Source organism: Phyllobates terribilis, unplaced genomic scaffold, assembly GCF_046119375.1.
Source record: "Phyllobates terribilis strain yellow unplaced genomic scaffold, ASM4611937v1 Scaffold_2__4_contigs__length_985480577, whole genome shotgun sequence".
Classification (NCBI taxonomy): domain Eukaryota; kingdom Metazoa; phylum Chordata; class Amphibia; order Anura; family Dendrobatidae; genus Phyllobates; species Phyllobates terribilis.
Genome location: NW_027362762.1, coordinates 537,401,093 through 537,428,986, shown reverse-complemented (window position 1 = coordinate 537,428,986; position 27,894 = coordinate 537,401,093). Strand labels below are relative to the sequence as shown.

Sequence of the window (27,894 nt, the reverse complement as noted above, 5' to 3'; positions counted from 1 at the left end):
GCCACCTTCCATAGGGCTATGGATCGGATTCAAGCCCCACATAAGAAGTATGCCGCAGCCTACCTTGACGATATTATAGTCTTTAGCCCAGACTGGACTAGTCATCTACCTAAACTACAGGCCATTCTGAATGCTCTAAGGAAGGCAGGATTTACAATAAATAAAAAAAAATGCACCCTTGGAAAAGAGGAGGCCAAGTACTTGGGCTATATCATCGGGAGAGGCAAAATATAGCCGCAAGTTAATGAAGTGGAGGCAATCCAGACCTGGCCGCAACCGCTCTCCAAGAAGCAAGTGAGAGCATTCCTGGGAATGATGGGATATTACTGGTGGTTTGTTCCAAATTTTGCCGAGATGGCCGCGCCACTGACGAATCTCATAAAAGGCACCAGGTCAACCATGGTGAAGTGGACGGAGGAAACAGAGACCACGTTTCAACTGTTGAAGTCAGCACTGTGTAAACAGCCGGTCCTGGTCGCACTAGACTTTAAGAAAGAGTTCATGGTTCAGACAGACACTTCAGAGGTTGGTCTAGGAGCCCTACTCTTTCAAGAGATAAGTGGGGAAGAACATCCCATTCTCTATCTGAGCCGGAAGCTGTCCTCCTGCGAGAAAAACTATGTAATAGTACAAAAGTAGTGTTTAGCTATAAAGTGGGCCATAGATACACTAAGATACTACCTACTAGGCCGTAAGTTTAGGTTGGTGTCAGACGTTGAGATGGTTGAGGGAAAAAAGGTGTAAAAATGCCAGGGTAACTAGATGGTTCCTAGCTCTTCAGGACTTCAACTTTTACATAGAGCATAGGCCCAGGAAGTTACACGGGAATGCTGATGCCCTGTCTAGAATTCCCTGTCTGATATCGGAAGGTGCCCAAACCCCCGGCTTTGGCCAGAGGGGGGAAATATGTGACAGAGTCACTGGTATGATATATGAGGGGAGGTATGTGTCACGCAGGTTGCTAGCCTGTGTGAACTGAAACCAATAAACTTTCTGCCAGAATGTTATATGCTGGGGGTTAACTCTTTTAAAGGGTGTGGTTTTATGGGAATGACATAGATATGGGAGGGAAGGCATTCCCCATACCTCCACCTCACGGTGTGGCTGAGCAAAGTTTAAATGTTCAGTCTTGTTTTTTTTTCTCTGTTGTGGTTTGGAGAGGCAAGGTCTCCACTGGGAGAGCTTCAGCTCAGGACAGAGCTGAAGGCTGGGACTACAATCTGTGTGGGCGAATCCCATACGCATATGGACTCTGCTATCATTTATTCTTTTGTTTTGTCATTTTGCCAGTAAGGCTGTGTTTATTTTGCTGGAGTGCAGGGCTTTATGCCGTCTAATAATGCCTGCAGAGAAAACCCGGGTTCCTGAGTCTACTTCCGGAAGCGGTCAAGCGAGTCGTCTTACCACAATATATATATATTTATATATATATATATATATATATACAGTACAGACCAAAAGTTTGGACACACCTTCTCATTTAAAGATGTTTCTGTATTTTCATGACTATGAAAATTGTACATTCACACTGAAAGCATCAAAACTATGAATTAACACATGTGGAATTATATACTTAACAAAAAGTGTGAAACAACTGAAAATAGGTCTTATATTCTAGGTTCTTCAAAGTAGCCACCTTTTGCTTTGATGATTGCTTTTCACACTCTTGATCAGCTTCAAGAGGTAGTCACCGGAAATGGTCTTCCAACAATCTTGAAGGCGTTCCCAGAGATGCTTAGCACTTGTTGGCCCTTTTGCCTTCACTCTGCGGTCCAGCTCACCCCAAACCATCTCGATTGGGTTCAGGTCTGGTGACTGTGGAGGCCAGGTCATCTGGCGTAGCACCCCATCATTCTCCTACTTGGTCATATAGCCCTTACACAGCCTGGAGGTGTGTTTGGGGTCATTGTCCTGTTGAAAAATAAATGATGGTCCAACTAAACGCAAACCGGATGGAATAGCATGCCGCTGCAAGATGCTATGGTAGCCATGCTGGTTCAGTATGCCTTCAATTTTGAATAAATCCCCAACAGTGTCACCAGCAAAGCACCCCCACACCATCACACCTCCTCCTCCATGCTTCACAGTGGGAACCAGGCATGTAGAGTCCATCCGTTCACCTTTTCTGCGTCGCATAAAGACACGGTGGTTGGAACCAAAGATCTCAAATTTGAACTCATCAGACCAAAGCACAGATTCCACTGGTCTAATGTCCATTCCTTGTGTTCTTTAGCCCAAACAAGTCTCTTCTGCTTGTTGCCTGTCCTTAGCAGTGGTTTCCTAGCAGCTATTTTACCATGAAGGCCTGCTGCACAAAGTCTCCTCTTAACAGTTGTTGTAGAGATGTGTCTGCTGCTAGAACTCTGTGTGGCATTGACCTGGTCTCTAATCTGAGCTTCTGTTAGCCTGAAATTTCTGAGGCTGGTGACTCGGATAAACTTATCCTCAGAAGCAGAGGTGACTCATGGTCTTCCTTTCCTTGGGCGGTCCTCATGTGAGCCAGTTTTTTTGTAGCGCTTGATGGTTTTTGCAATTGCACTTGGGGACACTTTCAAAGTTTGCCCAATTTTTCGGACTGACTGACCTTCATTTCTTAAAGTAATGATGGGCACTCGTTTTTCTTTACTTAGCTGCTTTTTTCTTGCCATAATACAAATTCTAACAGTCTATTCAGTAGGACTCTCAGCTGTGTATCCACCAGACTTCTGCACAACACAACTGATGGTCCCAACCCCATTTATAAGGCAAGAAATCCCACTTATTAAACCTGACAGGGCACACCTGTGAAGTGAAAACCATTTCCGGTGACTACCTCTTGAAGCTCATCAAGAGAATGCCAAGAGTGTGCAAAGCAGTCATCAAAGCAAAAGGTGGCTACTTTGAAGAACCTAGAATATAAGACATATTTTCAGTTGTTTCACACTTTTTTGTTAAGTATATAATTCCACATGTGTTAATTCATAGTTTTGATGCCTTCAGTGTGAATGTACAATTTTCAAAGTCATGAAAATACAGAAAAATCTTTAAATGAGAAGGTGTGTCCAAACTAGGTCTGTACTGTATATATACACATATATATATATGTATACAGTACAGGTAAATCTCATGACTCACAGGTGACGTTCTCTCTGATCATAATTATTCACTTTCCCTTTTTGTTCCCCCTTCAGCTCAGACCTCCATGTCAATTTCTTTCGTCCATGACTCATCTCTACAGAATGTAACACACAGACATCATTGGCTGATTGCTTTCCACCACCCTGCCCACTTTACCCCACTTATAAACAAACCACAGTGCTAGCGTGCTAGAATAGTATCGGTGCTCCGTTTGTGCCCAACAAAGTAATATTGCTTTCTCTATATAATAATAATCCCCCACTGAGTTTTCAGAAAGTAATAATGTTCCCATTGTGTTTCCATATATGAATAGTGCCCCCTCTGTTCATCAACATGGTAATCATGCTCCCTCTGTGCCTCTACATAGTAATGATGGCCCCACTGTTCCCCCCCACACAGCAATAATGTCCAATTGTGCCTCTACATTGTAATAATGCCCCTATTGTGCCTCCCTATTGTAATAGTGACCCCTCTGTACTTCCACATAATCATAACATCCCCTCTGTGCCTCCATATAGTTCACATTGTATCTCCATATATTATTATTGCCCATACTGTTCCTCCATGTAGTCATAATGTCCCTTGTACCTGCACATATGTAATAATGTTCTCACTGTGCCTCCACATTGTAATAATGCCCCCCATAGTGCATCCAGTAAAATTATCCATTCTGTGTCTCTGCATAGTGATAATGTCCCCAACTATTCATTATTCTATCCACCGTCCCCAACACCTAAAATGTCTGCACTGGCAATTAAAAAAAATAAATAAACCAAAACTCACCTGATTCTCCTCACACTAGGTGTCCTCCTCCTCTTTACTACAGTCTTCAGCCCAGTGCAGGGGGCTTGATGACATTAAGTCTTTCGGCCACCTGACATCCACTGCACAACCCTGAAGCAGTCTGAAGCCTGCATAGGGAGAAGTGGAGCTAATGACTCTACTCTCCACAGATTTCAACAGCATCTAAATCCTGAGGATGGGAATACCATTACAATTAATGCGGGCCAGTGCAGCCCACTGTAGGCACCGGCACTTCTGGCATTTGCCATAATTTCCATTCCATCAATTTTTTATGAGACTAAATAATGCCACCAAACATTATTATATGCAGTCTGCACAGTGTAATCACATTGTAAACAGGACTGATCCAACGCATTCCAAGACACTATACATAATTATTATATTCAGTCACCACTAGGTGACATTTTTTCTTTTCTTTTCTTCTCTATTGGACCCAAATCATTATGACTTCTGGCCACAACTCCTCTCAGACTTTAGTACACAGGCATCTTTCACTTTGCAATGTCATATGCAAATTGTCTCTTCAAAGAGGAAGACAACTTGAACTTTATCGCCACCTATTGGAAGTAGCAATCCTACAAGTCAATATCGACCCTTTAACAAGCCTTGTAATATGACCTAGGATAAAAGCTAAATTAGAATCTCAATTTGTAGACACTGTGTTTCGGAGTATTGCTTCTCAACAGTGCAAAGTATGAGATCTAATTTGGCTGCGTGAGAGGCTAAGACTGGGATCTAACTGGTAAGTTTTCTCCCTATGGAGAGTGACATGCCAAGTCTAGCTCCCGAGTATGAGGAGGCTTAAACACCTTGTATGCTCCTCTGGAAAATTAAATATGCAAAGAGACTTAATCGCTTGCATGCTCCTCTGGGAAATTAAATATGCAAATTGTCTATTTGTCAAATCACATTCCCACTGTGTTCACAAACTTTCCATCCTGCTGGCCACTTTAACTGTCATAGCCTGTGCTACCTTCCTGAAAAAACCTTACCCAGCTCCCCCAGAGGCTTTGCTTGCCATTGCACTGGTGGGCAAAGACCACTGCTGCACTCGCTCTCTTTTCCATGTGTCCTATTAATGTTGAGCTCTGGTGTCTAGCTGTAAATAAAGCCCTATTATGATTGCACAGTGTGATCAACGTGTTTGATTTTTTTTTTGTGCAATTAATTATCTGTACACTTTCACCTGCCTAAACCTAAACTCCATTGATTGATACTATCTATACAGGTAATGGGCTGTGCACAGTGCAAAAAGGAAGAAGAAAAAGCAGGGGATGTATGTGCGGAGAACTTTGCCAATAGACGCTATTACCCAGATCCTGTAGCAGCATTCAATAATCAAGACATTGGCATTTCTGCCAGCAAGTCATTATGTATAGTTGGAGGACCTTTTTTGGGAGGAGGACAGAGAGGCATGGGTGTCACAGGAACTTCAGGTAAGGTGAATAAAGAGAGTGTGCTTTAATTTAAATCATTGTGCAAGGAACCACAGATAACAAGGAGGTTCATGGCTAAGTCATAAAAATCTCAAGAGTGGGAAGCACTAGCTTTAGGCTGAATTGGGCCCTGTGCAAAATTGCCCTTTGGTGCCCCAACCCCATTGTTTCACCAGGACAAATTCATTGGCAGGAGGCTCGCTTTTATTTTTTGAAAAATTGATTTGGGATTTTCCACAGTTTTTTATTTCCTGCCATGAAATGACCCAACAAACATCTATTATACTGTAAACTGCTGCGGACATGTGGTGTGGAATCTGCATTTCAAATTTACCATTACTGAACTTGGACATTATGCTCACACCTATTCAATTTTCTCATATGGACCCAGTGTCCATGTGAAAAAAAATCAGAGCAAGCACTATTCTCTTACATATATAGTATGAGAGTTGCCCATTTGAATCTATGGATGAACAAAAGATAAAAAATTGTTTATCATATGGAACATCCGTTTTGCACCCGAATTTTACTGATACACTGAAATTATTAACTTAGGAAACTGTATGTGATCATGTACATTTCAAATATCCCACTCTCACTGCCCTCTTCATAATATCCCCCAGACGCTACCCCTCTCATTAATATCTCCCCACACTGCCCTTTCCATAATATCTCCCTCAGGCTGCGTGCACACGATGCGTTTTTCATGCGTTTATGGGCAGCGGAAATGCATCAAAAACGCTTGGTAATCCGCACCCCATGGTCCCCAATGGCATTCCACAATGTCAATGAACAAGCTGCGGATTTTTCTGCAGCGTTTCTGCAGCGCTCATAAATCCGCAGCATGTTCATTAATTTTGCGGAAGCGCAGCGGAAGCGCCGCCATTGACTTGCATTGAGACGCATACATTGAGACGCATATAATCCGTGTCAGTACATTTGTACAAGTGGATTATATGCGTTTCAATGTGCGGATGGTACCCAGTTCTGGAGGAGAGGAGACTCTCATCCAGACCTGGGTACCATTGTACCTGTAAAAAAAAGAATAAAATAAAAAATAAAGTTTATATTCACCTGTCCGGCGGCCCCTGCAGCACTTACCTTCCAGGACCTGTGACCGCAGGCTGTCTCGCGAGATGCCGGCAACCCAGAAGAAGCCAGGACGAGCGCGACAGCACACGCGGCGGGGGATCGGGGGTAAGTATAGCTTTATTTTTTTATTTTTACGGTCACACTATATAAATCCATGCCGTTTGCATGGATTTATATAGTGTGACCTAGTTGTCAAGCACTTTCCAAGTGATGCTATCGCCTGGAAAGTGCTTGTCAGTCCGCATGCGGAAACACATGCGTTAACGCATGTGGGTACGCATGTGCATCCGCATGTATTCCGCATGTATTCTGCAGGAAAAACGCATGCACAATCTGCATGCGTTTTTTCTGCCAGGGAGATGCAGAAATGCTGCAGAAATTTTCTGCCTCATTTCTGCATCGTGGGCACATAGCCTCAGACTGCTTCCCACCATAATATCCCCCATGCTCCTCCTTTTCTCACAACTTTCCCCCATAACACCGTAATGTGCCCTCACAGACATCCCTCTCCCCATCTACAATTATAGCCGTTACATTCAATCTTCAGCTCTTATATGGAGTGCTTACTGAACCCTGCCATGATATCGCTTTCTCTGTGGTGACAGCAGCAGTGTGATGAGGTCAGCAGCATGATGACATCACTACACTGCCCCTGTCCTGGCACTGAAGTGTTTAAATGTATTCATGTTTGAAGAAAATACATTTGAATGAGGGTAAAGGGTAGCCAGTAGTGATGAGCGAACATTCTCGTTGCTTGCGATTTACGAGCATACTCGGGTGTTTTCCGAGTATCTTCTGCGTGCTCGGGTGTTATGTTTGAGTCACTCGGTGTGCATGATTTGCGACAGTTTGACAGCTTTAATACATGTGAGGAATGTCTGTTTCTTAGGCACTGCTCACATGTAATAAAGCTGTCAAACAGTCTCAAATCATGCACACAGAGTGACCTCAAACATAACACCTGAGCACGCTGAAAATACTTGGCAAGCACCCGAGCATGGTTGACTGAAAGGGTTAACAGAACATACTCTATCATCACTAGTAGCCAGTGTCTGCGTAGTCCACAAGAAATCCTTTGGAGGGCCACATGCAGCCCGTGCACCGTATGTCATGCAGACCTGAACTAGAGGCTAAAGGAAGCGCTGCATGGTGTGAAATGGCTATCACCATCGGCTTTTGCATCTCATATCAGTGAACACCATTTTTATATCGTCTTGTCTAAGCAATAAAATATGAAAAAACTAGTGAGTGCTTTTGTACTTTATGGAGATTAAAAAAAATCTATACTTACCTCCCAGACCAAGGCGCCCTTCTGTTCTCTGCCCTGTATCCCCACTAGTCTTCTGACTGTCACCCGATCGCTACAGATGCAGCATTCATATTTCTGTTTAAGCAGAAGTAACACTATTCATCTGCTCAGGTCATAAGGCCCTCTTACATCAGTATATAATGTATACCCCACTCACACATCATTATATAACGTAGACTCCCCTCATACTGTATATCAGTATATAATATTCACGCCCATCATACATCAGTATATAATGTCCTGCACCCAGTGTATATCAGTGTATAATGTACACCCTCCCACATATGTCATTATATAATATACAACCTCATACATCATATTATATACAGTACATACATAATACACATAAATCACACATATAAACACACAATTATCTATGTGGAAGTTAGATAGATCTTGTCATGCAGCAATAGTCCAGGGGAACAACAAAAAGAGATTCAGCCTCCTCAGCCAGCAGAACACTGCATGCAGGTTCGGACTGGAAACAGGTGAATCCCTTGGTGGTCCCCTGAGCAGGAGAGAGCCCCCACTCCTTATATGAGCAATAGTTTGCACAATACACTTGATTCGCAATGTATGGAAAGGGGCAGCATCTCCTCATTCATTTATCAAACTATCTAGATTATTATTTTATTGAAGCATAGGTAAATTTGTGAATGAGCGTAATGTAACATTAAGGCTGTGTGCCCACGTAGCGTTCTTCAAGCGTTTATGCTGCGGAATTTCCGCAGCGGAAACGCTTGTGAAACGCTAGGTAATCCGCACCCCATGGTCCCCAAGGGGATTCCGCATGTTCTATGCACATGCTGCAGATTTTTCCGCAGCGTTTATGCTGCGTACGAAAATCCGCAGCATGTCATTTAATTTTGCGGAAGCGCAGCGGAACTCCCGCCATTGACTTGCATTGAGACGCACAGAAACCGCGACTGTACATTTTTACAAGCGGCTTCTATGCGTCTCTATGTGCGGATGGTACCCAGTTCTGGAGGAGAGGAGACTCTCATCCAGACCTGGGTACCATTGTACCTGTAAAAAAAGAATAAAATAACAAATAAATTTTATACTCACCTGTCCGGCGTCTTCTCTCTGAATGCCAGCAGCGCTGAAGGACCTTCGGTGACGTCACAGTCATGTGACCGCAGGCCCTTCACCGCTCTGTCTCGCGATATGCCGGCAGCCGGGAACCAGCCAGGAAGCAGCGCTGCAGCCACGCCGGGGCCTCGGGGGTGAGTATAGCTTTATTTGTTTTAATTTTTACGGTTCACACTGTATAAATCCATGCTGTTTGCATGGATTTATACAGTGTGACCTAGTTGTCAAGCACTTTCCAAGTGATGCTATCGCCTGGAAAGTGCTTGTCAATCTGCATGCGGAAACGCATGTGAACCCGCATGTATTCTGCAGGAAAAACGCATGCACAATCTGCATGGGTTTTTTTCTGCCAGGGAGATGCAGAAATGCTGCAGAAATTTTCTGCTTCATTTCTGCATCGTGGGCACATAGCCTTACACACAGTGGCGAACAAAAGTTTTACACTTTTTTTTAAAAGTGTGAATACTTCTGACTGGTTGTTGTGATGCCATTTTCCTGGTAATTTTAGCAAATGGTTGTCAGCTATAAGGAAGAAAATTGTGTTTGACATTGTTTTATCCCTTTATATGTTAGTTTTCAACATTTGCTGGGCCAAATGTTTTGCATATTTTGTCATGGGTAGTCGAATTTTGTCTAAAATGTTATTTTTTTTATGTGTGTGTTTTTCGGTTAAAACATGACAAAGGCAAAGCCAAATTTATCACCAGATGTCAGGAAACGTATTATTCTGAGAGTGAATTCAGGCAAAAGCCAAAAAGAGGTAGCTATGGAATTCAACTGTTCTCAGAGTCAAGTGGCATTAACCCCTTAATGACCGCTCTTTCACGGCGCTGAGGAATAACAGTGTAGCGCCCTCCAGGGTCGGAAAAGCTCTGGAGAACATGATCAGGGACGTTTTTTCTGGTCCCTGAACACGTGACCGCCGTCATTCAGTGAATAACGGCGATCACGAAAAAAAAGTGTGCCCGCGGTTACAATGATTTCTCTCTTCTCTAACATGATATACATGTCAGAGGAGAGAGAAATGATGCCTCCCGAGCCCACCCGGTACCTGATCCATCAATGGACCTTCTGTCATCTTCCTGTAAAAATAAAAAAGGCAGACGCATGCGCAGTGCGCCCAATGGGATCTGCCAACTGGTGCCCAACAATAATAGGGAATTTTCCCGATTGGTTTCTTTAGATCACTGTGATAAACCCTATCACAGTGATCAAAAGAAAAAAAATATTATTCACATTCCCCTTCGTCACTCCCTTAGTTAAATAAAAATTTAAAATAAAAAATCTATATATTTTTTCATTCTTTGCAGTTAGGGTTAGGGTTCGGGTTAAGGTCAGGATTAGGGTTAGGTTTAGGGTTTGGGTTGTGTTAGGGTTGTGTTAGGGTTAGGGTTGTGTTCCGGTTGGAGTTAGATTTGTGTTGGCTTTGGAATTTTTTCATAAGTAAAGAAAAAAAAATGATGACGATGTGACGACTAGTTTTGAGCTCAAGTGCTCGCTACTTGAGTTTGCATCAGGTGCTTGGGTATACACCGAGTATCCCGGGTGCTCGAGGGACCTGCTCGAGTCCCTACCCCACATGTTTCACAGCTGTTATACAAAAAACCATGAGGAGATTGCCTGCCATACAAGGGCAATCCCCGTATGGTTTTTCTTTGGGTGTCTAACAGCCGCAAAACATGAGGGGTGAGAACTCAAGCATCTCACTCGAGCATACTTGGTGCATACCCGAGCACCCAATGCAAACTCAATTAGCGAGCACTTGCGCTCAACACTAATGACAACATATTCAATATGACGATCTAATGTTATCAAATTCTGTGTCATACCCCTGGGTTCAAAATGCTCACTAGACCCTATGATAAAATCATTGAGGAGTCTAGTTTCCAAAATAGGGTCACTTGTGGGGGATTTCCACTGTTTAGGCACATCAGTGGCTCTCCAAACGCGACATGGCGTCCACTCTCGATTCCAGCCAATTTTGCATTCAAAAAGTCACACAGTGCTCCTTCCATTCTGAACCTTGCCATGCGCCCAAACAGTGGTTTTCCCCCACATATAGGGTATCCGCATACTCAGGAGAAATTGCAAAACAAATTTTGTGATCCATTTTCTCTTGTTACCCTTGCAAAAATAAAACAAAAATTGAGGTTGGAAATAACATTTTTGTGAAAAAAGTTAAATGTTCATTTTCTCCTTCCATGTTGCTTCAGTTCCTGGGAAGCATGTGAAGGTTTATAAACTTCTTGAATGTGGTTTTGAGCACATTGAGGGGTGCAGTTTTTAGAATGGTGTCACCTTTGGTTATTGTCTGTCATATAGACCCCTCAAAGTTGCTTCAAATGGGATGTGGTCAATTAACCACTTCGTGCCAGAGCCTGTTTTCGCCTTCTTGACCAGGCCAATTTTTTCAATTCTGACCACTGTCACTTTATGAAGTAATTACTCTGGAACGCTTCAATGGATTCCCCTGATTCTGAGATTGTTTTTTCGTGACATATTGTACTTCATGATAGTTGTAAAATTTTTTCGATATCACTTGCGTTTATTTGTGAAAAAATTGGAAATTTGGTGAAAATTTTGCAATTTTCTAACTTTGAAAATTTAGCAATTTTCAAACTTTGAATTTTCATGCCCTTAAATCAGAGAGATATGTCACAGAAAATAGTTAATAAATAACATTTCCCTCATGTCTACTTTACATCAGCACAATTTTGGAACCAACATTTTTTTTGTTAGGAAGTTCTAAGGGTTAAAAGTTGACCAGCGATTTCTCATTTTTCCAACAAAATTTACAAAAACATTTTTTTAGGGACCACATCTTATTTGAAGTGACTTTGAGGGACCTTTATGACAGAAAATACCCAAAAGTGACACCATTCTAAAAACTGCACCCCTCAAGGTGCTCAAAACCACATTCAAGAAGTTTATTAACCCTTCAGGTGTTTCACGGGAATTTTTGGAATGTGGAAGAAAACAATGAACATTTAACTTTTTTTCACAAAAATGTTACTTTAGACCCAATTTTTTTATTTTCACAAGGGTAACAGGAAAAAATGGAGTACACAATTTGTAGTGCAATTTCTCATGAGCACGCTGATACTCCATATGTGAGGGAAAACCACTGTTTGGGCACACTGCAGCGTTCGGAAGGGAAGTAGCACCATTAGACTTTTTGAATGTAAAATTTGTTTGAATAATTAGCGGACGCCATGTTGTGCTTGGAGAACTCCTGATGTGCCTAAAGAGTGGAAACCCCCCACAAATGACACCATTTTAGGAAACTTATCTAGATGTGTGGTGAGCACCTTGAACCCCCAGGTGCTTCACAGAAGTTTATAATATTGAGCTGTAAAAATAAAATTTTCACATTTTTCCCACAAAAAATGTTTTTCATCCCTTAATTTTGCATTATCATAAGGGTAATAGGAGAAATTGGAACCATGAAATTTGTTGTGCAATTTCTCCTGAGTAAGCCGATACCCCATATGTGGGGGAAAACCACTGCTTTGGTGAATGGCAGGGTTCAGAAGAGAAAGGAGCGCTATGTTGGCTGGGATAGGTTGCAGACACCATGTCACATTTGAAGAGTCGCTGACATGCCGAAACAGCAGAAACCCCCACAAGTGACCCCATTTTGTAAACTACACCTCTCAAGGAATTCATCTAGGAAAGTAGTGAGTATTTTTTATTTTTTAAATTTATACCATTGGGTAGTGAAGAAAACATAATTATATTTTTACCACAAAAAATGTTTCACCCTCAGATTTTATATTTTCACACAGGGCAATGGGTAAAAATGGTGCCGAAATGTGTCACACAATTTCTTCTAAAAGTGGCAATACCCCATATGAGGCTGTATCGTACCGCTTAGCCATACGGCGAGATCTGGGAGGGACGGAGCGCTATTTGACAATTGGAGAACAAATTATTGTAGAATAGGCATTTGGATTTGGGAGCACAAAATTTTCTGAATTTCTTTTGGGGGGCAAGGGCCATTTCGCTTTTCCAGAGCCTTTCTGCTACCAGTAACTTGGAAGTCCCTTATATTTTTAACAGATAACGGACCTGAGTTGAAGCTTTTATTGGGAACATTTTACATATTGTTTATCCGGCGCTGTATGCTGAGCACTTACATCAGGGTTTCCATCTAAATTTCCAAGTGATGTAATTCAGATGAAACCCCTGCGGGATCCATTCACTGTAATGAGGCAGCAGAGTTACTCTGGACTCCGTTTGGCCTCTGTTTAGTGGTGTCCTTTTTTTCAGAAGTGCACAAAACTGTGGCCAACCGCACTTTTATGCACGCCTAAAAAAACTGACACAGTGGGATCACAGGCCAGACGGCATCCACAGTACCTATATCTGCTTCATTACAGGGAATCTTCCGTCATGGGTTCCATCTGAATCACGTATTTCAGAGATTTACACGAAAACCCCGGTGTAAGTGCTCAGCGCAGAGCACAGGATAAATGTGAGCAGAGCCTTACTGCGATCTTTGGGAGGCATAATAAACAAATCAGTAGCAGGTGAAGAATTGGTTTTATTTATTTTTTACGCCGTTCCTCGTGCGGTATAAGTGATGAGATTACTTTATTCTTTGGGTCAGTGCGATTACAGAGATACCAGATTCATATCGGGTTATTATGACTGACAGCTGTCAGACACTAAAATACGCTTTTTTTTGCAAAATCTAGTTTTTGCATCGCCATATTTTGAGAGCTATAATTTTTCCATGTTTCAGCCGACAGAGTCATGTGATGGCTTGTTTTTTGTGGGACGAGTTGATATTTTTATTGGTACCATTTTTGGGTACGTGACATTTTTTGATCGCTTTCTATTCCGTTTTTTGGGAGGTAAAATTAACAAAAATCAACAATTCAGGAATTGTTTTTTGAGGGTTTTTTTATGCCGTTCTGCATGTGGTAAAAGTTATAAGGCAGCATTATTCTTAGGGTCAGTACGTATACAGCGATACTACACTTACCGTATATTTTTTTTTTATGTTTTGGCGCTTTTACACAATAAAGCAATTTTATAGAAAAAATTATTTTTTTGCATCGCTTTATTCTGAGAGCTATAACTTTTTATTTTTTGGCTGATGGAGCTATATCGCAGCGTTTTTTTTGCGGGACAAGATGACGTTTTCAGCAGTACCATTTTTATTTCCATTTTGCTTTCTGATCGCATTTTATTCCACTTTTTGTTTGGCGATATAATGAAAAAGCATAGTTTTTTGCTCCGTTTTTTATTTATTTTTATTACGGTGTGCACAGAAGGAGTTAATTAGTGTGACAGTTTTATAGATCGGGTTGTTTCGGACGCGGCGATACCCAATATGTGTACTTTTTTTTGTTTTTGCATAAATATACGGATTTATTGGTTTAATATTTTATTTATTTATTTTTATTTATTTTGTGATTTTTTTTAACAGTTTGAAAACATTTTTTAGACTTTTTTTTACATTTTTACTTAGTCCCTGTATGGGACATTAATTTTTATTTTTCTAATCACTGTTCTCATGCAATGCAATAGACATGTATTGCATTGCATGAGAGCTCTGCTGACAGTGTAAAACTGTCATTATCTCCTGCTTGACTCAGCTGCAGGCTGAGCCTAGCAGGACTCCATACATGTGACCTCCGGCTGCCATGACAACAGCAGGTCCTCTCAGACATCAGGGGGCCGTCGGAGAGGTAAGTGGACGACCCCCTCTCCTCTCACTATCTTCTAAATGCCGCGATCGCTATAGATCGCGGCATCTAGAAGATAGCAAAGGATTAACATCATTGGGACCTGATCCAATCAGATACCGATGATGTCCCCTGTCACTGCTACTGATCTGAACCGCAACCGCAGCGCCTGCAGGACCCTGGGGGTCCTGAGCGTTGCGGGACCACCAACCGTTTATAAACGTCGGCGCTGCACAGAGCCCAAGCAGCGCTAACGTTTATACACAGTGGGCGGTCGGGAAGCGGTTAAAAAGAATGGTTTTGTAAATTTTGTTGGAAAAATGAGAAATCGCTGGTCAAGTTTTAACCCTTATAACTTCCTAAAAAAAAAAAAAATTTGTTGCAAAAACTGTGCTGATGTAAAGTAGACATGTGGGAAATTTTATTGATTAACTATTTTGTGCGACATAACTCTCTTATTTAAGGGCATAAGAATTCAAATTTGAAAATTGCAAAATGTTCAAGATTTTCACCAAATTTCCATTTTTTTTCATAACTAAACGCATGTCATATCAAAGAAATTGTACCACTATCATGAAGTACAATATTTAATGAAAAAACATTCTCAGAATCAGTGGGATCTGTTGAAGCGTTCCAGAGTTATTACCTCATAAAGTGACACTGGTCAGAATTGTAAAAATTGGCCTGGTCATTAAGGACATAATTGGTTCGGTCACTAAGGGGTTGAAGAAAGAAAAAGAAAGTTATGGAACAGCTGACAAACCTAGAAGTGGATGACCACGGAAGACTTCCTCCAGAGTTGATCACAATATTAAGAAAAAGTCAGTATCTGATGTCCATAAAAGTGCTGTACAGATTTTGCACAAAATGAACAAAGAATATGGGGTCAAAGAGAGTCGCCAAACTGTGGTGCGATGGCAAAGAGCATTAGGGTTGAATGCACAAGTTCCAGTCAAGAAGCCTTTCTTCTCTGCAAAGAACTGGAAGGTCCGACTGGAGTTTTTCCATTGGCTGTGTTCTTTGGCAGAGACAGATCGGTCTAAGGAGTTGTGGTCGGAAGAATCCAAGTTCAATCTGTTTGGTAGTGATGGCAAGCACTATATATACCACCCAATTGGAAAACGTAATGATCTAAGGTACCAAACACCTACAGTGAAACATGGTGGTGGCAATGTCATGGTTTGGGGCTGCTTTTCTGCATCTGCCATTGGCCCTCTGCATAGAACTGATGGAAATATGAATTCTACCATGTACAAGGATATAATGGAGAAAGTAATGCTGCCACATGGTAAAACCAAAGTAGGCATGGGATGGAGATTCCAGCAAGACAATGATGCTAAGTGACTCGCCCCCTGGGCCTGTGTTGTGCGTGCACGTGTGTGCGGGGAATACCCGGAGCCAGATCGCTGGGGGTTGTAGTCTCTGTGGCGATGACCCGGTCCGTGCCCAGGGTGGTCAAATCAGTGGCAGGGTTATTAGTATGATGATGGTTCGACTACGCCACCCGTGGATTGCGGTCAGTGGGGACCGCCACTGCAAGGCAGACCGCTGAGGCCGGTGTTGTGTGTGCAGCTAGGAATGGGATGACTCCCCACGGGAGAAGTATAGCCTCAGGGCAGTTGGTATGGATGATGGTGCACGAGCGCAGCAGGAACAACTCAGAGTCTGTGCAGTGCAGTTCAGGGTCTTTACTGGTGTTATAAAGCAGACCCTCCCGGTAGTACTGGCTAGCAGTAGTGGCCTGGTCAGTCTGTGAGCAAGCAGGATCTCCCCTGGCCAGGTGGAGTTGTAGGCCTCCCCGTCTATCTGCACTCTTCCTGGCTACCTTGCTGTATGCGGGTAGAAGTAGCCCACGTCCCTGAGTGTACCGTGTGGTGCTCACCCGTATGGCCTTCTGTTAGCCTCCGCTCCATGATGGCGGTGCTGGTCCCTTGCTTGTGACCGTGCCTCCGGGCTTCTATGGCCAGAGGACCTGGAATCCCCTGCCGGTTGGATTCTGCTGCTGGACCTGGATGTCCCCACAGCCTCGGACTCCGTGTCCGGTCTTAGTGTCTTCAGCCAGGGCGAGCTATCTGGCTTCCAGCCCCTTGCACTCGCTCCTGCTCCTACAGAGCTCCTAGTTCTTGCCTTCCCTCTCCAGGCTCTGACTCCCAGACTCTGACTGACCTAATCCTGCCCCAGACCCAGTTTATAAGGGCAGATTCCTCCCCTCCCAGGTCTGGGCGGGCGGTGTTGCATGCTTAGGGCTCCTGACCAGAGAAACCTCCCACTTGCTCTCAGACGTAATATTTCTATTACTGGGGTAACCAGACCCCTGGGGTGCCACACTAAGCACACATCCAATTTAGTAAAAAAATGGTTACCAAAGAGAAATGTTCGCCTGTTGCATTTGCCAAGCCAATCACCTGATTTAAACCCTATAGAGCACCTTTGGGATGAGTTGGGGCGACGAGTTGGGGCTTGTACCCATAACAATAAAGTTGAATTGTTTGCAGATTTGCAAATGGAATGGAACAAGATCCCTCAAGATGTCTTGAATATCTTGAATACCCTAGTGGCTTCAATGCCCCGTTGGTGCGGTGCAGTAATTAAAGCAAGAGGTTATGCTACAAAATACTAAGATATGGCATTGTAAACAATGAATTACTCTCTATGTTATGATCAATAAATAGTACATGCAAAACTTTTGGCACTCAGTTTTCTTTAATTAAATGACTATACCTATATTCAAAAGTATTTTGGTTACAATTAAGGTCTTGCATGATGCCAACTTCATACACTTTCAATTCATCCCCAGGGAAATGGCATCACAACAACCAAACAGAAGTAATCACACTTTTTAAAAAAATGCAATACCTTTGGTCGCCGCTGTATATCAGAACAGTTGACCCCCAAAGTCAATGTCACTTGGGGGCCCCTGGCATCCTAGTCTGAAACTGGCTGTAGGTCCCCCTCCCCCTCATTCACACACTCCCTCTTCCGACTATGAGCTGACAGGAGAGTGTGCAGGAGTAGAGGGGAAAGTGGGAAAATCTGCCGGTCTCCTTTACTTATAGGGCTTAATTCATCACAGCTGTTATGCCAGAATTCTGATGTAATAAGCTTTGAAAAGTCACAATTTTTGCTGCAACTCTAGGCTGGAATAAGATTTGTGATGAGGCGCACAAAGAGGTGCACGTCACTTGTCTGACAGTCTTGATTCCTTAATAGATATGCACCTCTTAATGATTTAGAAGCATCTGACTCCAGCATGCCTCCTCATCAAGTCCTTTGTGAACCATGCCTGTATGGATCGGGGCCATAGTCTCATAGAGTACTGAAAACAGCTGAGTTCATAATATTGTTGCTGGAATATTCTCTTAACATAGAGGTAAATGACATGGGTAAAAACCAGGAAATGCTGAACTGACTGATATTTTATCCCATAACTTGTTTGAATGTGCCATTTTTTTGTTGTTTGTATTTTGAAACAGGTCTATGGTTTTATATTACTTTTTCTGAAACTAAGATTATTATTCTCTCAAGTAATCTTTCTTTTCCACCTCTTCTTAGGAGCAACAACCTTCATTGCATTGTATGATTATGAAGCTCGGACAGAAGATGACCTCAGTTTTGTAAAGGGGGACAAATTTCACATTATAAACAACTCGTATGTAAACAAAACAACTTCTAGCTAACAAAACAATCATAATAAAATAATAAGTATGTTACAGGCATAATTATTGGAAGATTTGTCACATTGGGAGTGGATCTAGTATTATTCGTCTGGGATCCCCACCAATCTTGAGAATGGTAGGTCAAAAGTCTCTTGTGATTTGAGCAGTAGTGAGCATGTGAGACCACCACTATTATACACAGGGAATTGAGCAGTGGCCGCTGATGCTCACTACTTCTCCATTCAGACAAGGGACTTTGAAATCCCAATTTTTGTGGTTGTTAGTGGTCCCAGCAGTGAAATCCACAGAGATCATACATTTATCACCTATCTTGAGGATAGATAATAATATATGTTGTTCACTGTAACAATCCTGTTAAGTATTACACAATATCGATTACATCTCCAACTAGAAAAAAGTTGGGACAATGTGTAAAATGTAAAGAAAACAAGAATGCAATGATTTGTAAATTTTTTATAGCCATATTTTATACACAACAGAACATAGAACACAGATCAGAAGGTGAAAGATATTTTTTCATTTCATTTGAAAAACTATTTTAGAAAATGATGGCAGCAACACATGTCAAAAACGTAGTAACAGGCCCCATTATGTAGCATTCCAATTTCTTTTTCAACAGTTTGTAAATGTCTGAGAAGTGAGGAGACCAACTGCTGAACTTTGGCAAAGGAATGTTCTTTGTCTGATGTAGAATTCAAGCTGCGATGGATACAGCATGTGGAACGTCTTCCCTGAAATAAAAGTTGGATGGGAGCATATTTTGTTGTCAAACCTCTATATAATAATGCTCAGCGTTGCTAGTGCATTTCATGATGTGTAAGCTGCCCATGCCATGGGCTCTAATGCAACCTCGCATCATCAGAGATGTAGGCTTTTGAACTTTGCAGTGATAACAGGCTGGATTGTTCTTCTCATTTTGTGTGCAGGACAGTTTTCCATTTCACATCAGTCCATTTTACAGAGGACTTTTCTCCAAATTTTTCATGTTGAACTGGACTCATAATGTAATAGTGGCTGCAGATAGGAAAAAAACTTTTTTTTTAATTTTGCCTCTCCATTACCAATCAAAGTATTTGTTATCTAATAAGTTAACTTTTGTTAAAGCGTACCTGTCAGCAGGAATGTGCTGAGTAAACTACATACACTGTCACGTGGGCGCCATAACCTGATTAAAATGATACCTGGGTTGATGAAATCCATCCTGTGGTTCTTGTGTAATCTTTACTTTCAGTCTGGAGATAATGATATTCTGGTGCTTCAGGGCGGCCTGTGGGGGGGTGCACTATCTGGTGCTCTGCTTACATATTCATCTGTATGCTCTTATAACAGATGATGGGTGTGACCATCATCTGCTTGCAAGGCCTAAATGCACAGGTGAAAGCAGACAAAGAGAAAAAGCTCCCTCGTGTGGTCATATTAGGGAGTCGCACCAGATATAAATAGTACGTATGGTGGCAACATCTGCTATAAAAAAAATTTAAAAATGTATCGGTAGAAGAGGGCAGTAATCAGTTCTTATGATGTCCATATGTCTCATAGAGTGTCTGGTGACGTGCTTACAGACACAATTAGTACAAGATGAACAATGGCCACTTGACGTTGTCTAACTATGTGATTATAGACACACGTGTCCATGGCTATGCATAAATAAGGTTACTTAAGTGCCTAGAGATATTATATTAGGCATGTCTCGTTATGGCCCTATTGGAGGGCGAAAAAGGCGAAATCTATCATGGTGTAAACCCATGGATTGTAATGGCCATAGAACGAGGTCCAGCGACATTAATTTAGACCTCCATAGCGATGATATAGATAATTTAGACCTCTATAGCGATAGTATAATATAGGCACAATAATTTGTACTAGCATAATCTAACTGCCAGCGGGTGGAGGCTCCATAACCATATCGTGGGTAAAGAAAAAACATGTGGTAAATATAGTAAACCCACATATACATGGTGGATCGTGATACCGAAAACAAAACCCAAATTTTCAAGATCAATATATGGGCTGTTATGCACACGCCCGGGCTGACTGGCGTGTGTGTGATTTAGTGACTCCACTGTGCCATGAACCGGAGAGTGCCTGGAGGGGCGTAACTAAGTATCAACCCGATCCGACCAAGGTCGCACGACGGCTAACGACGCCATGCACCAGGGAGGAACCGAGCAGAGGGACCAGGTGCTACTCCAGGCCAGACCCCGGACACGGCTGTTGACCCACACCGGGCAATACAGGAACAGGCAGGTTAGGCTGGCACCCAGACAGGTGGGTATTGGCAGGCATGGCTGGCATGCAGACAGGTGGTCACTGGCAGGCACGGCTGGAGTGCAGACAGGAGGATACTGGCAGGCACGGCTGGTATGCAGACAGGAGGGTACTGACAAGTATGGCTGGCGTGCAGACGGGGAAGTACTAGCAGGTTGGAGCACAGGCTGGATAGGGTCCAGTACAGACTGGGATTCAGGAACAGAGCCGCAGATGCGATAGACAAGCAGAGCAGAGAGGAACTACTGGAGCGGTGGGCAAGGCGGAGCAGAGAGGTACCGCCAGAGCGGTGAGTAAGCAGAGCAGGGAGAAACCGCCAGAGCGGTGAGCAAGGCAGAGCAGGCAGGAACCGCCGGAGCAGTGAGCAAGGCAGAGCAGGCAGGAACCGCCGGAGTTGTGAGCAAGTCAGAGCAGGCAGGAACCGCCGGAGCGGTGAGCAAGGCAGAACAGGCAGGAACCGCGGAGCGGTGAGCAAGGCTGAGCAGGCAGAAACCGCCGGAGCGGTGAGCAAGGCAGAGAAGGCAGGAACCGCCGGAGCGGTGAGCAAGGCAGAGCAGAGAGGAACCGCCTTAGCGGTGAGCAAGACAGAGCAGAGAGGAACCACCGGAGCGGTGAGCAAGACAGAGCAGAGAGGAACCGCCGGAGCGGTGAGCAAGACAGAGCAGAGAGGAACCGCCGGAGCGGTGAGCAAGGCAGAGCAGAGAGGAACCGCTGGAGCAGTGAGCAAGACAGAGCAGAGAGGAACTGCCGGAGCGGTGAGCAAGACAGAGCAGAGAGGAACCGCTGGAGCGGTGAGCAAGGCAGAGCAGAGAGGAACCGCCGGAGCGGTGAGCAAGGCAGAGCAGAGAGGAACCACCGGAGCGGTGAACAAGGCAGAGCGGAGAGGAACCGCCGGAGCAGTGAACAAGGCAGAGCAGGCAGGAACCGCCGGAGCGGTGAGCAAGGCAGAGCAGGCAGGAACCGCCGGAGCGGTGAGCAAGGCAGAGCAGGCAAGAACCGCCAGGGCGGTAAGCAAGGCAGAGCAGGCAGGAACCGCCGGAGCGGTGAGCAAGGCAGAGCAGGCAGGAACCGCCAGAGCAGTGAGCAAGGCAGAGCAGGCAGGAACAGCCGGAGCGGTGAGCAAGGCTGAGCAGAGAGGACAGGGCTCTGTTCACACTGAACAGACTGGAAGGGAAAAGCAGAACCAGATACACACAAGGTACTTGCAATGAAGTAGCGAGTAGAGATGAGCGGTGTTCGACTAGAACTGTTCGCCAATCTCAAATTCGAGCTGTTTTGGGCGGTGTTCGAGTTGTTCGACGAACCCGAACGATTTGCAAAAAATTCGGCTGTTCGAGGTTATGTTCGATAACTGTTCGTGCACCAAAAGCGTGTCCTGCATGTCTGGCGCTATTTAGAGCACCAATCATGCAGGGATTGTCTGCCACTCACTGTAATGCCACAGCCATGGTGGTTGTGGCATTACAGTGATTGCCCAAATCGATGGGAACAGTGCCAACAGTGAAACATGAAAAGCCGGCAATTCAGCAGCGGCATACACCGGTACCCGACAATTTAGAACCGAAAGAATAGAGCTTCACACATAGATTAGATAGATATAAACATGTCAGCCACATATATACGAAGTACAGTGAAAGTGCTGCTTACTGTACTTGTCATTTAGCGTAAAGGATTTATCAAAAAAAATAATAGTGTTTTCATGCACCGTCTCTTTAAAAAAGTCGGCCGGCAATTCAGCAGCGGTACCCGACAATTTAGAATAGAAGGAATAGAGAATCACACATAGATTAGATAGATAGAAACATGTCAGTCACATATATATGAAGTACAGTGACAGTGTTGCTTACTGTACTTGTCATTTAGTGTAAAGGATTTATTAAAAAAAATAATAGTGTTTTCATGCACCGTCTCTTTAAGAAAGCCGGCCGGCAATTCAGCATCTGTACCCGACAATTTATAACAGACAGAATAGAGCTTCACACATAGATTAGATAGATAGAAACATGTCAGTCACATATATATGAAGTACAGTGATAGTGTTGGTTACTGTACTTGTCATTTAGTATTAAAATAAAGGATTTATTATTAAAAAATTGGCGTGGGGTTCCCCTTAATTTTAGGCTCTAGCGGAGGTTAAGCAGACAGCTGGGGCAGATGTTTGAAGCCTGGGAAGGGGGTAATACCCACGGAGCTTCCCAGGCTACTAATATCAGCCCCCAGCTGAATACATAGCCTTTACTAGCTATTAAAATGGGGACCCCCCCCCAAAAAATGACGTGGGGTCCCCCCTAATTTAATAGCTAGCAAAGGCTAGGCAGACAGCTGGGGGCTGATATTAATAGCCCAGGAAGGGAGACATGAATATTGGCCCCCTCCCAGGCTAGAAACACCAGCCGTCAGCCGCCCCAGAAATGGCGCATCCATAGGATGCGCCAATTCTGGCACTTAGCCTCGCTCTTCCACGCTGCCCTGGTGCGGTGGCAGTGGGGTAATAGGGCTGGGGTTGATGTCAGCTTATAATGCCAGCTGACATCAAGCCCAGGTTAGTAATGGAGAGGCGTCTATAAGACACCCCCATTACTAACCCCATAGTCAAAGTTAAAAAAAACACAAACACCCAGAATAAAGTCCTTTAATTGAAATAAAGACACAATTCTTTATTGTTCTAAATTAAACCATACTTACCGTCACACCCATTCCAGCTGAAGCCAACGATCTCCTGTAATAAAAATAAAATAATAAAGCAACCTCATCCTTACCTTTCCATGGTTCCCACGACAGCTTCAGCTCTGCTACATCGAGATGACAGGCTGGACCGCAGCAGAACGCCGCCATCCAGCCTCTCATCCCGCAGACACTGAGAAGAGCAGGCTTGCTTGCGCTCCACATTGTCTCTCTGTGACGGCATAAAGATGAGCCGAGGTCATGTCCAATGAACTCGGCTCACCTCATGCACGTCACTGACAGCGTGGGAAAATTCTCACGCTGAAGCGCTGAGTGCAGGAGAATTTTCCCACGCTGTCAGTGACGTGCATGAGGTGAGCCGAGTTCATTGGACATGACCTCGGCTCATCTTTATGCCGTCACAGAGAGACAATGTGGAGCGCAAGCAAGCCTGCTCTTCTCAGTGTCTGCGGCATGACAGGCTGGATGGCAGCGTTCTGCTGCGGTCCAGCCTGTCATCTCGATGTAGCAGAGCTGAAGCTGTCGTGGGAACCATGGAAAGGTAAGGATGAGGTTGGTTTATTATTTTTCTTTTATTGCAGGAGATCGTTGGCTTCAGCTGGAATGGGCGTGATGGAAAGTATAGTTTAATTTAGAACAATAAAGAATTGTGTGTTTATTTCAATTAAAGGACTTTTTTCTGGGTGTTGTGTTTTTTTTAAATACTTTACTAGAAATTCATGGCGGTCATGTCTAATACTGGCGTGACCCCATGAATTTTGGGCTTGGGGCCAGCTGATACTACCAAGCTGGCCCTAACCCCTTTATTACCCAGTGAGCCACCGCACCAGGGCCCTGGATGAGTTGGGTACAGCGCCAGAAGATGGCGCTTCTATGAACGCGCCATTTTCCGGGGTGGCTGCGGACTGCAATTTGCAGCGGGGGGGGCCCAGAAAGCTTGGGCCTCCCTGCGCTGCAGATTCCAGCCCCCAGCTGCCGAGTTGTACCTGGCTGGACACAAAAATAGGGCGAAGCCCCACTTCAATTTTTTTTTATTATTTCATGAAATTCATGAAATAATTAAGAAAAAAAGGCCTTCCCTATATTGTTGTGTCCGGCCAGGTACAAATAGGCAGCTGGTGGTTGGGGGCAGCCCGTTCCTGCCTGCTGTACCTGGCTGGACACAAATATAGTGCGAAGCCCCACTTCAATTTTTTTTAATTATTTCATGAAATTCATGAAATAATTAAGAAAAAAAGGCCTTCCCTATATTGTTGTGTCCGGCCAGGTACAAATAGGCAGCTGGTGGTTGGGGGCAGCCCGTTCCTGCCTGCTGTACCTGGCTGGACACAAATATAGTGCGAAGCCCCACTTCAATTTTTTTTAATTATTTCAGGAAATTCATGAAATAATTAAAAAAAAATTGACGTGGGGCTTCGCACTATATTTGTGTCCAGCCAGGTACAGCAGGCAGGAACGGGAAGCCCCCAACCACCAGCTGCCTATTTGTACCTGGCCGGACACAACAATATAGGGAAGCCCTTTTTTTCTTAATTATTTCATGAAATAATTTAAAGAAAATTGACGTGGGGCTTCGCCCTGTTTTGTGTCCAGCCAGGTGCAACTATGCAGCTGGGGGCTGGAATCCGCAGCGCAGGGAGGCCCAAGCTTTCTGGGCCACCCCCGCTGCAATTTGCAGTCCGCAGCCACCCCGGAAAATGGCGCGTTCATAGAAGCGCCATCTTCTGGCGCTGTACCCAACTCATCCAGGGCCCTGATGCGGTGGCTCACTGGGTAATAAAGGGGTTAGGGCCAGCTTGGCATTATCAGCTGGCCCTAAGCCCAAAATTCATGGGGTCACGCCAATATTAGACATGACCACCATGAATTTCTAGTAAAGTATTTAAAAAAAACACAACACCCAGAAAAAAGTCCTTTAATTGAAATAAACACACAATTCTTTACTGTTCTAAATTAAACCATACTTACCGTCACGCCCATTCCAGCTGAAGCCAACAATCTCCTGAAATAAAAGAAAAATAATAAAGCAACATCATCCTTACCTTTCCATGGTTCCCATGACAGCTTCAGCTCTGCTACATCGAGATGACAGGCTGGACCGCAGCAGAACGCTGCCATCCAGCCTGGCATCCCGCAGACACTGAGATGCGCAGGCTTGCTTGCGCTCCACAGTGTCTCTCTGTGAGGGCATCCAGATGAGCCGAGTTAATGTCCAATGAACTCGGCTCACCTCATGCACGTCACTGACAGCGTGGGAAAATTTTCCTGCACTCAGCGCTTCAGCGTGGGAGAATTCTCACACTGAAGCGCTGAGTGCAGGAGAATTCTCCCACGCTGTCAGTGACGTGCAGGAGGTGAGCTGAGTTCATTGGACATGAGCTCACCTTATGCATGTCACTGACAGCGTGGGAAAATTCTCCTGCACTCAGCGCTTCAGCGTGGGAGAATTCTCACGCTGAAGCGCTGAGTGCAGGAGAATTCTCCCACGCTGTCAGTGACGTGCAGGAGGTGAGCTGAGTTCATTGGACATGAGCTCACCTTATGCACGTCACTGACAGCGTGGGAGAATTCTCCTGCACTCAGCGCTTCAGCGTGAGAATTTTCCCACGCTGTCAGTGACGTGCATGAGGTGCGCCGAGTTCATTGGACATGACCTCGGCTCATCTTTATGCCGTCACAGCCAGACACTGCAGAGCGCAAGCTGGATGACAGGCTGGATGGAGGCGTTCTGCTGCGGTCCAGCCTGTCATCTCGATGTAGCAGAGCTGAAGCTGTCGTGGGAACCATGGAAAGGTAAGGATGATGTTGCTTTATTATTTTTCTTTTATTGCAGGAGATCGTTGGCTTCAGCTGGAATGGGCGTGATGGTAAGTATGGTTTAATTTAGAACAATAAAGGATTGTGTCTTTATTTCAATTAAAGGACTTTATTCTGGGTGTTTGTGTTTTCTTTTAACTTTGACTATGGGGTTAGTAATGGGGGTGTCTTATAGACGCCTCTCCATTACTAACCTGGGCTTGATGTCAGCTGGCATTATAAGCTGACATCAACCCCAGCTCTATTACCCCCTGCCACCGCTACAGGGCAGCGTGGAAGAGCGAGGCTAAGTGCCAGAATTGGCGCATCCTATGAATGCGCCATTTCTGGGGCGGCTGACGGCTGGTGTTTCTAGCCTGGGAGGGGGCCAATATTCATGGCACCCTTCCTGGGCTATTAATATCAGCCCCCAGCTGTCTGCCTAGCCTTTGCTAGCTATTAAATTAGGGGGGACTCCACGTCATTTTTTTGGGGGGGTCCCCCATTTTAATAGCTAGTAAAGGCTAGGTATTCAGCTGGGGGCTCATATTAGTAGCCTGGGAAGCTCCGTGGGTATTACCCCCTTCCCAGGCTTCAAACATCTGCCCCAGCTGTCTGCTTAACCTCCGTTAGAGACTAAAATTAAGGGGAACCCCACGCCAATTTTTTTTAATAATAAATCCTTTATTTTAATACTAAATGACAAGTACAGTAACCAACACTATCACTGTACTTCATATATATGTGACTGACATGTTTCTATCTATCTAATCTATGTGTGAAGCTCTATTCTGTCTGTTATAAATTGTCGGGTACAGATGCTGAATTGCCGGCCGGCTTTTTTAAAGAGACAGTGCATGAAAACACTATTATTTTTTTTAATAAATCCTTTACACTAAATGACAAGTACAGTAAGCAACACTGTCACTGTACTTCATATATATGTGACTGACATGTTTCTATCTATCTATTCTATGTGTGAAGCTCTATTCTGTCTGTTATAAATTGTCGGGTACAGATGCTGAATTGCCGGCCGGCTTTTTTAAAGAGACAGTGCATGAAAACACTATTATTTTTTTTAATAAATCCTTTACACTAAATGACAAGTACAGTAAGCAACATTGTCACTGTACTTCATATATATGTGACTGACATGTTTCTATCTATCTAATCTATGTGTGAAGCTCTATTCTGTCTGTTATAAATTGTCGGGTACAGATGCTGAATTGCCAGCCGGCTTTTTTAAAGAGACGGTGCATGAAAACACTATTATTTTTTTTAATAAATCCTTTACACTAAATGACAAGTACAGTAAGCAACATTGTCACTGTACTTCATATATATGTGACTGACATGTTTCTATCTATCTAATCTATGTGTGAAGCTCTATTCTGTCTGTTATAAATTGTCGGGTACAGATGCTGAATTGCTGGCCGGCTTTTTTAAAGAGACAGTGCATGAAAACACTATTATATTTTTTAATAAATCCTTTACACTAAATGACAAGTACAGTAAGCAACACTGTCACTGTACTTCATATATATGTGACTGACATGTTTCTATCTATCTAATCTATGTGTGATGCTCTATTCCTTCTTGTCTAAATTGTCGGGTACCGGTGTATGCCGCTGCTGAATTGCCGGCCGGCTTTTTTAAAGAAAGCGTCTTCTGAGCAGTTTGTCAGCTTTTGGACACCTTTGAAGGTGTTTTCTATGTGTTTCTATGTGTTTTTGTTTGCCTGCCATTGGTTTTAACGGTGTTCGACGGTGTTCTAAGGTGTTCGACGAACAGTTCGACGAACAGTTCCTCGAACATCCCGGTGTTCGACGAACCGAACCCGAACACTACGGGGGTGGCTCAACACTAGTAGCGAGTGGACTCTAAACTCACAGCAGAAGTAAAGAGACATCCAGTAGGAGTTAGAT

The 27,894-nt window shown here is 43.9% G+C and overlaps 1 protein-coding gene across 9 annotated transcripts in view; it reads left to right on the top strand.

Moving 5' to 3' along the window:
- Positions 1-27,894, top strand: part of FGR (FGR proto-oncogene, Src family tyrosine kinase) — a 594,030-nt gene that overhangs the window by 255,493 nt on the left and 310,643 nt on the right. For all 9 annotated transcript variants that reach the window (XM_073666196.1, XM_073666199.1, XM_073666200.1 and 6 more), the window contains 2 exons: positions 5,150-5,357; positions 18,096-18,192. In XM_073666196.1, coding sequence (XP_073522297.1) covers positions 5,153-5,357; positions 18,096-18,192 — 302 coding nt within the window. In that variant the 5' untranslated portion in view covers positions 5,150-5,152. The remainder of the gene's footprint in view (positions 1-5,149; positions 5,358-18,095; positions 18,193-27,894) is intronic.